This window comes from Anopheles coluzzii, chromosome 2 (assembly GCF_943734685.1).
Source record: "Anopheles coluzzii chromosome 2, AcolN3, whole genome shotgun sequence".
NCBI lineage: Eukaryota > Metazoa > Arthropoda > Insecta > Diptera > Culicidae > Anopheles > Anopheles coluzzii.
In genome coordinates, this window is record NC_064670.1 from 102802548 (window position 1) to 102812369 (window position 9822).

At 50.0% G+C, this 9822-nt stretch overlaps 3 protein-coding genes across 4 annotated transcripts; 2 read left to right on the forward strand and 1 right to left on the reverse strand.

Annotated features, from left to right (window-relative positions):
* Positions 1-70: 70 nt before the first annotated feature.
* On the reverse strand, positions 71-1966 carry LOC120947974 (bladder cancer-associated protein). The gene has a single exon (XM_040363898.2). The coding sequence runs from the start codon at positions 1528-1530 to the stop codon at positions 1291-1293; it is 240 nt and encodes a 79-aa protein (XP_040219832.1). The 5' UTR covers positions 1531-1966; the 3' UTR covers positions 71-1290.
* A 292-nt stretch (positions 1967-2258) lies between these two features.
* LOC120948158 (DNA primase small subunit) lies at positions 2259-3989 on the forward strand. The gene is made up of 3 exons (XM_040364202.2): positions 2259-2505; positions 2638-3595; positions 3683-3989. The coding sequence occupies exons 1-3, from the start codon at positions 2370-2372 to the stop codon at positions 3876-3878; spliced, it is 1290 nt and encodes a 429-aa protein (XP_040220136.2). The 5' UTR covers positions 2259-2369; the 3' UTR covers positions 3879-3989.
* Positions 3990-4395: 406 nt separating this feature from the next.
* On the forward strand, positions 4396-9795 carry LOC120948155 (uncharacterized). Of its 2 annotated transcripts, none has more exons than XM_040364190.2 (8): positions 4396-4977; positions 6011-6108; positions 6228-6448; positions 6522-7295; positions 7362-7715; positions 7777-8244; positions 8323-8974; positions 9034-9795. In XM_040364190.2, the coding sequence occupies exons 1-8, from the start codon at positions 4765-4767 to the stop codon at positions 9686-9688; spliced, it is 3435 nt and encodes a 1144-aa protein (XP_040220124.2). In that variant the 5' UTR covers positions 4396-4764; the 3' UTR covers positions 9689-9795. The 2 variants fall into 2 exon arrangements, with proteins under 2 accessions (XP_040220124.2, XP_040220125.2); XM_040364191.2 differs by having other exon boundaries at positions 4397-4977; positions 7795-8244.
* Positions 9796-9822: the final 27 nt, after the last annotated feature.

Consider the following 9822-nt stretch of genomic DNA (forward strand, 5'->3'; position numbering starts at 1 on the left):
TATGATGCGTGTCTCTTCTTTCTCTGCACAAGGTTCCGGTTTCAGCCCGTTTTATGGTTACAATTTGAAATTATTTTGAGTTTATTTTATTTAATGGTGTGTACAGCTGCTGCTTTAATTGATTTTCAACACGCTAACCTAAGGACATTAAGGATTGTAATTTTAAAAAAATAAATACTACATGTATGTTCATAACTATGTACAAGTTATCGTTATCCGAATCGCATCCCTCGCAAACACGCTGCGCGAGCTGAGTTCGCGTGAGTATTGCTGCTTTTGTGGCGTCTTTGTTGCGCCTTTTTCCTTTAATCCACTGTGGGTGGTTTGTTTTTTTGATATTTTGAAGGAGAATTATAGCTTAAATTCCCTCACGAAACCACACTAGTGACACCCTCGGGAGTAATGATGCGCATTTTTGAGGGACTATTTTTTTTTTTTTTTTGGGCACTTCTTGGGATAGAAGCACACATTCCTTAATGACCAGCTGCTGCGGCCAGAACAGTGATAGGGGGGACGTTTTTATCAATTTTGAATTTAGAACTGCCAATATATAAATATCGTTAACAAACAACCATTAATCCTGAATGCGTACTACATGCCGTATCGATTACTGTTCCAAAAACGTGTCACTACTTTAAGCTAGTAAAGTTTTCTGTTTCTGTTGCTCTATCCTGTATGTTTTCTCTATGCTTTTGCTGCTTGCAAATTCCTTTGGACTCCTTCGCGCACAGTATCAATCACATCGGGCAAGCTACGACTAATGTTTTTTTTTTAATGTTTATGTTTATGCTGCGCTCGCCTGCACGCACGCTTCAAGCTAGTTTATCAAATCTCCCGTTTACAGCACAACCGCCTTTGCGTTTAAGATTGATCTGCGTCCTGCAGTCTTTGTGTTCTCAAAACAAACAAAAAAACGAAAACTACCTATCAACCCGACACGAGTGAAACAACGAAACCTACATCCAATCGTAAGGCAATTTTTTTTTTCTAAACAATTTCAAACTCAACATCTAAAACGAAAAAAAACAGAATTATTTTACCTAAACATGGTGCTAGCGCTCCAAACCGAAGGTTTCTGTCTCGCTTCGCTTTCAACTCCCCGTGCACCCTCACAATTAACACGCATTTGTCTAAATCTTTGGCAATTTTTGGATAGAAAACGGTGGAAATGGAGAAATAAATCAGGATAGAAAGTGTTTAAAATCAAGGAGCAGTAAACAAGGAAGTAACAACCACTGCCCTACCAGCGCATCAGCTCACGCGTCTTCGACCTGTCCGCGTCCGGTTCGATTAGCCGTTGTCGCACGTGTGGCCCTCGCAATTGCCCCAGAACAGGCAGTTGCCGACGCCACTGTTGCAGATCAGGAACACGGCCATCAGAAACACCAGGCTGCAGATGGTGCACGGTTTGCGCTCGAGAAAGAAGCCGATCAGATAGAGCACGATAAACATCACATGCGTCTGCATCAGGGCCGGGTTCGTCGGCTTGGGAATCAGCAGCACCGGGATGAGACACTGCAGGCAGTACATGGTGCCGGACGTCCCGCCGTCGGCGGATCACACCCCGTCCGGGACAGTTTTGCCACACGACGACAGCGGTGATGAGTGGTGGTGTTGGTGTTTGCTTGCCTTTCCGTCTCTCGATGCCAGTGACACCAAGGCGGGCGGATGCTTTCACTGTCGTCTGCTTTCGTCACCCTTCTGCCTCCTGACCCGTGCAATGTATGCGTATAGATGTTGTGGTCTGCTTTCTTATCGCCCGCAGAATAATGTGCTACTACTTCTCCACGGCTTATCTCCGACGTGGCCCGATTCCACGCCTACCCGGGGACAGTTTTAGCATTGAATCTTGATTGCAACACACTTGGTGATACTCTTTTTTTCGGAAGAAAACGTCCGTATTTACACTTTTTCTCTTGTGCTTTTCTCTTTTTTTAGAAGAATTTGTGACACCTGTGCAACATACGTATACGCCAGGTGAGCCCAGCTTGGTGACGTTTTAAATGGGCCTCTATTTACCTTGGCTATTGCGAAGGCTTGCCTCCAATGCATGTTTTCACGACTTTCGTACAAAATTGATTTACAAAAATTTGCATTTTTCTTCTTTTATGAAATAACACAGGAATTCGATTTCGATTCGAAATAACCCCACGATAATTAGAATAAATAATAAATAAATTTACCAGAGCGTACCGCAAACAAGTACCGCTGTATTTGACACCGCTGTAAAATGACAACTGTCAACGGGAACGTTTGTTTATTTGTTTACGCGAGTTTGGCGCGCATTTTATTCGATCGGTCGTTTGCATTCCCATAAAACGCAGTGCGTCCAAACAATTCCAAGTTGCTTCTATTAAATAGTTGTAAAAATGCCTGAACTGGAAGATTCTACCGTGAAACCAAAAGCAACGTTCGATCCCAACATACTGCAGGACCTGTTGCCACTCTACTACAAACGATTGTTCCCCCACAAGCAGTTTTACCGGTGGATGTCGTACGGACGCTGTAAGTGCTTCCAGCTTATTATTCCCCAGAGGAACTGTTACGTTCCCGGCGCTACCGTTTCATTCATTAATTCGTTACTACTATTTTTGGTCTCTTCTACCCACTTCATACGTTCCCGTGCGTCAACTCTAGCCGAATCGTCCGTGTTTTCGAACCGAGAATTTTCCTTCACCCTGCAGGACGACATCTACATACGCTACCAATCGTTCGAGACGCAGCAGGAGCTGGAGCGGGAAATATGCTCGAAAGCGCCGTTCAAGATCGATATCGGTGCGGTGTACAACATCCGGCCGAAGGATCACCGGGGCAGCACCGCCATCCAGCCGGTCCAGCGCGAGCTGGTGTTCGATATCGACATGACCGACTACGACGACATTCGCACGTGCTGCAACGAGGCAAACGTGTGCCAGCTGTGCTGGAAGTTTATGTCGATTGCGTGCCGCGTGCTGGACGAGGCGCTGCGCGAAGACTTTGGCTTCGAGCATCTGCTGTGGGTGTTCAGCGGTCGGCGTGGCATCCATTGCTGGGTGTCGGATAAGGCGGCCCGCCATCTGGATACGGCCGCCCGGTCCGCCATCGCCATGTACCTGAACCTGCTGATATCGGGCGGCGAGGGAACGGCTTCGCGCGTCATCATACACGACGAGATGCACCACAGCGTGCGGCGCGCCTACCGCATCGTTGCGCCACTGTTCGAAGAGATCTGCCTGGTGGATCAGAACATGTTCGGCAAGCCGGAGGGCGTGCGGAAGCTGCTGGCGCTCGTGCAGGATGCATCCGTGCGGGCAGAGCTCGAAAAGCGCTTCAAAGCGGTGGCGAACGATTCGAAGGGCGTGTGGAAGGAGTTCGTGGCGTACTTTGACGAACTACGCATGTCCGGCAACAGCAACAGGTACCGGCGGTTTAAGTTCATCGTGGAGGAAGTAACGCTTGCGTTCACCTACCCGCGCCTCGACATTAACGTCACGAAGGGCTTTAACCATCTGCTGAAGTCGCCCTTCTGCGTGCATCCGAAGACGGGCAAGGTGTGCATACCCTTCAACCCGAACATTGCCTCCAAGTTTGATCCGACCGATGTGCCAACGATAATGTAAGCTATTGCACAAGTTTGCGAATTATGCGAAGGATTGTGCGTGCAGGCGTAATGTGTAACACCTTTTTTTGTTGGTCATTACAGCGATCTCCTGAAGGAAGTGAACGCATTCGACGAAAAGAACACGGTGGAGGGCGAGGAGAACCGGTCGAAGATTAAGGACTACAAGAAAACGAGCATGTTCAAGGGAACGGTCATATTCGAGGAGTTTCTCCGCAAGCTCGAGCAAACGTTCAAAGGCAAGGCGGCGGCACTGAGCGACATGAAGATGGAGTTCTAAGTACGGCCATGGGTGTTACATTTCGTCGCTGCGTGGCTTAAATAAATGCCGGCCCAGGGCGGATAAGGTGTGCACACGCACACCCTGTTCATTGCCCGGCGTATGTCGTAATGAGTGTGCAAATAGCTATTTTTTTGTATTCGTCCGAAGTTATATAAATTGTTGCCCCAATTGCCCCCTAACAACAGACAGACACAGACGATTGAACGAGTTCGAGGAGGGAAAATGAATGGATTTCCTTTTATGGAACTATGCTTTGTCCCTTTGTACTGTTCTGTTTCTAGGCAAACAATTTTAAATCCACTGGCCACTGTCGTAAGCTTAGGCCGGGTACTTGCTGTTGTGCTGTTGGTTTAAATAGTAAATCCCCATTCTACCCGTTCATAACGTAGAACGGATGTAACAAATGCGCACCATACGGAAAGACGCTAAGAGAGATACACAGGCGAAGCAACACGCTATTAGCCATTGCGTTGCGGCGTTGGAACTTTCGAAAACACAACGTAACATGGCTTTTGTGTGTGTGTGCTTTGTTGTCGCCCTATTCCCGCGCTGAACGATATAACAACCGCGTACCCAAGAGTGTCCCTTGTTGAGCCCATCTTCCTTCCACTGTGGCCGTCGTATGGCTTCCGGAAAGCCGTTGTCGTTATCCCAAGAGGGCCGTAGGAAATCAGTATCAACGCGACTTTCAAACGGAACGAACACGCACCTACCACAGCTCTGCGGAAGTGACTCTTAGCAAAGCAATTTGGTTCCCGTTTTTCACAACCTATTGCAATACCGCGCCAAAAACGTGAAACGTGTCCGTGGTTGAAAGGTGGAATCTGAATCCTTTTCGAAAATAGAACCAGTACCCAAAATCAGGATTATCGCGAGTTCGAGTATGCTTTATAGTGGCCGATTGGCTAAACGCAATCCTTGCTCAGTTCCGTTCGCTATCGCACTGCTAGCGCTGTGCCTGTGCCTCTCGCCGGTTCAATGTTTGCCGAAAGTGTTCCGGAGCAATGAGATCTGCGGCGTGTACAATGGCCACCGGGTGTACTTCGAGCTGGGCGATCGTGGCCAACTGCAGGCGACCAATGTGTCCGTGCCTTACGTAAGTGTCCTCGCGGTGGTGGTGCAATGCAATCGATTTCTGTGAGTCATTTAAGGCCGTTAATTGGATTACGGTGCCAATTATAACGCGTCAAACGCGGCGAATGTTGTAGCGCCAGAAATCAAACGGAAACGTGGAGTGATCGATGACGTATCCATGACGAACGTACTGTTTTTCAATTGGTTTCAAAATTCAACCTCTAATGGACTGTGAATGCATGTGGGAGCGAAAGTATTGGAACGAGTTTTCCTCAATTAGTGTCTTTAGTTGATACTAGATTATGAGTGAGTCATGTACGGTGACCTAATGAACAATGGCTGCATACAAAGGTCAAGGCCTATAAGCTGGCTTAGACGTACTAAGACGCACCAAGGACTGTTGTTACCTGATGCGCTTGTGTTGCTTTCAACGGATGAATGACAGTTACCTAAACGGATGGTGGAAGTGAAGTGCAAAACAAGAAACATATAACTTTCTTTAGATTAGAGTATAGCGGCTCTGTATCAATATTGCTAGCGAGAAATAAAATACAGCAATAACTGGACGTTGTGGAACTGGTTCTTTAGTCCAGCAGCTAACACCAAGGCTTCATGTCATGCTTGTCCTGCGTTCAAATCTTGTACAGATCGAGTGCACCCCCCTCTTCTTAAATGGGGGTAGCCAAAGCCAAATTCTTTGATATCAATAGAGACGGACCTGATTTGGCTTGGCAAAGAGAGAAGAAGAAGACAGTCGTAGAAAATCCGGGATACGGATATAAATATATATGAGGATGTGACTGGCTTGTACAAAGATCCCCTGAACACCTAACAACTTTCTTAAAAGCTTTTATAGCGAACTCGAAGATTTCTTACAAAACCTGTGATATTCAGTTGTTTTTAAAGTACAGTTGGACGTACATCTTGTCTAATTCTATTCCATTTCAAGTCTAAATTGAATCATTAGAGTGATAAAATATAACTAAATAACGGAAAAAGGACTTTACCTATCCCTAATGCGTTATGCCTACACCATGTTTCCTCCAACCTTCCAGATCCCTCGAACCGCACTCGTCAACCAAACGTTCGTCCCGAACGTCTGTACGCTCGAGCTGGTAACCTGTCCGTCGTGCAATTTTAAAATCTCATTAAGGTAAGCACCCAACAATCAACACTTGCCCGCTTGGCGCTTGGCCAAAACGGATCAACCATTCAAGGGGGTGTTGGATAATAATTTTAATCCCTATCGATTGTTGCCACCTCGTCGGAAAGCTACTCGAACTTCCCAGCCAAATGTTCGGTGCATAATGAGCCACCGTGTCGGTGCGATTATCTCGAGTTCACCGAGCCACCGTTCGATTCGACGGAATACACCAGTCGGCGAAACTGTGGCCACGACGTGGTCTACCAAACGCAGACCCGCTCCGTGCTGATCAAGTTCGTCTACTGGAGCAACCACAGCCATGCCTTCACGCTGGAATACGTTGCGGAACGTAAGCAGCCGGACGCGTTGGACGAAGTTCCCGGAGAGAGGGTCCTAAAGCATTCCTTTAATCTTTTCCGCAGGAAATCGGGAAACGATACAAGCGAATCCTGGACCGGCCCAAAACATCACCAGCATTAACAACTATCTGCATCATCGGATCATTACCACACCGTACTTCCCGTCGTACTATCCGCGCGACTTCGGCAAAGAGTACGTGCTCAGCTGCAATGTCGAAGCGTGCCGGATCAATGTGATCTTCAGCGACTTTCAGCTAGCCAAAACGTCCACGATGGAGTTTTACGACTGGAATGGGCAGCGGTTGGGGGCGGTATCGGGATCAATCTTTCGTCCGCCCGTCTTCCAGAGCACAGGCCCGTCCATGATCATACGGTTCTATGCGAACGGTGGCTCTGCGCTGGGATACAGGGCGCTGGTGTCCTTCCTGCACGCTACCAGCGCATCAGAAGAGGCCCTACACCCGAACACGAACTGCGGCGGAGTGGTGGAAAACATTGGCGGCGCTATTACGATGATGAAGATGCTGAACAATGCTAATGAGAGCCGGATCTATGATTGTGTCTGGTTGATCAAGCCACCGAACACGTACGCCCACCTGAAGACGCATCTTTCGCTGAAGGTGGACACGTTCGAGAAGCTCGGCCCACATTCGATGCTGACCATCATACAGGGTACGACGTCGGACGGGACGGTGCTCAGTGTGACGAAGGCGGACAGTGCACTGGTGCGGAAGGATCTCGTCGTGCCGCTCACGTCCGGGTTCTATGTGCATCTTAGAGCCTCCTTTGGACATCTGTCACGATTGGCGCTAGTCTATTCGGGGTTCAGCTATTTGGGTAAGTGGTCTGATCGTATGCTTTCTTCGCATATATTTGACATTTGATTGCATCTTATCGGTCCAGATTGCTACATGGGAACCGAATTTCTGTGCCAGAACCGAAAGTGCATCCCGATACAGCTGCACTGCGACGGGTTCGACCACTGTGGCGACAACAGTGACGAGCCGGAGAGCTGCGTCCAGGAGTGGTCCAGTGGTCCGATGGATCGTCGCTGGTACGCCCACACGCCCAACTACTACTTCCCGAAGATGGATCGCTATCCGGACCTGCGTACCGCCACGATCATCTTCATCGCGAGCAGTCTCGGGCTGATCATGCTCATCTCGGCCCTCATCGTGCTGCTGTATCGTACGGGCAATCGGGCCCGCCAGCAGCGGGAACTCCAGAGCCAGCTGCAAACGATCAGCGAGCTGTTAGGTAAGTGACCCGAGCCCATCTCTGCCCCGGCCGCAGTACAGCATGAAGAATCCATCCATAGTGAGCGTTATTCATGTAGACAGCAACAACACGCACGGCGCGGAAGAGATGGACGACCCGCCGGTCTACGAAGCGCCGCCCGACTACGACGAAATCATCAAGGTCGGCATGGACGAGGAGATAAAGCGGAAGCGCCGACGACGTTCCTCATCGTCCGCCTCAGGGCGTCGCAGCCGGATGAGACGATCGCGCCGCCAGAGCAACACGTCCGAGCTACACAATCCCATCCTGGAGGTACAGCTGCCCCCGGAATCGGACAGTCTACCTTCCTCGAGTGGGTTGGTCGATTCAATGGGCATGGTCGTTGCTGGAGGACGAGAGCAAGGACCGACATCACCACAGCCGGACAGTGACGCCTACGATCGCTACTCCGATGCGGACCTGGATGGAGAGGATTACGATCTGCGGCTAGCGAACTGGAGCACCCTGGACGAGGGCGGTGACTTCTTGATCAGCTCGCGCATACTGGGTAAGTAGAGCGGCGCAGGCCGACGCACTCGGAACGTCCTTCAAGTGTAAGCTTTGACGTTTAGAATGGCGCTTACAGAAACTCCAGCGTCGACTGCGGGCCCGATCCAGAGCGTTGTCAGCCAATCCACGTCCAGCCCGCCACCAACGTACGACCAGATCAATGCCCGGTTTTTCGCGCTCCATAGTGGCGCCCCGCCAGCGGCCAGCAGCTGCGCTACGAACGGCGGCAGCGTATCGGGCAGCCATCAGGAAGACGCTGTTCCGGTCGCGATCGGAATAAACTATCTGCCTGCTATTACGGGCTCTTCCAGTGCAGACTCATTGACCCATTCGCTTCCTTCCAGTACCAGCTCCACTGTCCCGATGGCAATGCCCTTTGCAATCAATTGTGATCTAGCAAATATTGATCGAAGTAGTACCGGTGTTACTTCCACTACTGCTGCTGCTACTACTACGTCTGCTAGTAATAGTATGTCACCGAGCAGTAATATCGAGCCATGTAATCGTCCCATCCTACCAACTCCCATCTGGAATGGTTCCGCGCAACCCGATCGTCCCTGGCAAATGTTTGGGGGCAGTTTAGACGAGCCTAGGTTGGTACAGCCCAATCCTGCGCCCTCCTCATCTGCGGTGCAGAACAGTTTCAACTCACTCGACTTCAATCAGATGCAGGAAATTGACGCGTACCTGTTTGGGTACGGAAATGAGGCCTCCAGCGGCCATGGAATGTAAGTTGTACTTCGATCGTGTCTCGATAGAGCAGAATTTAATGCCTGCGGCGTTTCAGATCCACCGGAAGCAGTCAGGAAACGATCGACTCCAACAGAACCACCCAATCACAGCTGACCACATCTGCTTCCTTCGTGCAAAGCTCCTGTCTTTGCGATTCCAGCAGTCCTCCGTCGAGTCAACCACCAAGTATTACCACCAGTCAGTCTGCTCCCATCTCGTCCAGCTACGACATGATCCGCCACTACTGTCCAGTCTGTCGCGATCAGCATCAGCAGCACACGGCGGATGGCGTTCAACTCTCCACTCCTGGAGGTCCTCCTGCTCCACCACCGAGCTCCGTGTACTGCGCACACTGTAACGGGCGTATCGTCACCGTCGACTACCTGCAGACGTTATCGACCAATCACCACGGTACGGAGGCTCTTGATCCGGCGGGCGCATCATCAGCCACCAGTTTCGGCAAGTTGTGCAGCTGTGTCGCGAAATTCCCCTCGCAGGGTAACATCACGCGCACTACGTCCTCGGTGGGGATGCTGCTGACGACGCGCACCTTCTCGGTGGACCAGCTGGACGATGGGGCGTTTGCCGGCGGAAGCTTCGGCAATGATCGACGCAGTGCGCGCAGCTCGTGCAGTGCCGTGTCCCGGTTCGATGCGTACTTCAACGCAAACTTCGGAACGACCAACAACGATCGACGGCATGAGGTTTAAGTGGGCGCACCGGTCTCATTCCTTCTCATTCCCTTTGCCATTCCTCGTATTAAAGTATCTAAAAATGGGAAAAATAAAATAAAAGCTACACTCTTAACGCAGCAAAACAGTGAATTTCGGAGCAACTAAAACGC

Bases quoted from the DNA above. Each gene is read 5' to 3' on its own strand.
- LOC120947974 (XM_040363898.2), bottom strand. From the start codon at position 1,530: ATGTACTGCCTGCAGTGTCTCATCCCGGTGCTGCTGATTCCCAAGCCG.
- LOC120948155 (XM_040364190.2), top strand. From the start codon at position 4,765: ATGCTTTATAGTGGCCGATTGGCTAAACGCAATCCTTGCTCAGTTCCG. The intron at 6,109-6,227 runs GTAAGCACCCAA...CTCGTCGGAAAG, and splicing joins AATTTTAAAATCTCATTAAG to CTACTCGAACTTCCCAGCCA. The intron at 6,449-6,521 runs GTAAGCAGCCGG...TCTTTTCCGCAG, and splicing joins GCTGGAATACGTTGCGGAAC to GAAATCGGGAAACGATACAA.
- LOC120948158 (XM_040364202.2), top strand. From the start codon at position 2,370: ATGCCTGAACTGGAAGATTCTACCGTGAAACCAAAAGCAACGTTCGAT. The intron at 2,506-2,637 runs GTAAGTGCTTCC...CGTCAACTCTAG, and splicing joins GTGGATGTCGTACGGACGCT to CCGAATCGTCCGTGTTTTCG. The intron at 3,596-3,682 runs GTAAGCTATTGC...TGGTCATTACAG, and splicing joins ACCGATGTGCCAACGATAAT to CGATCTCCTGAAGGAAGTGA.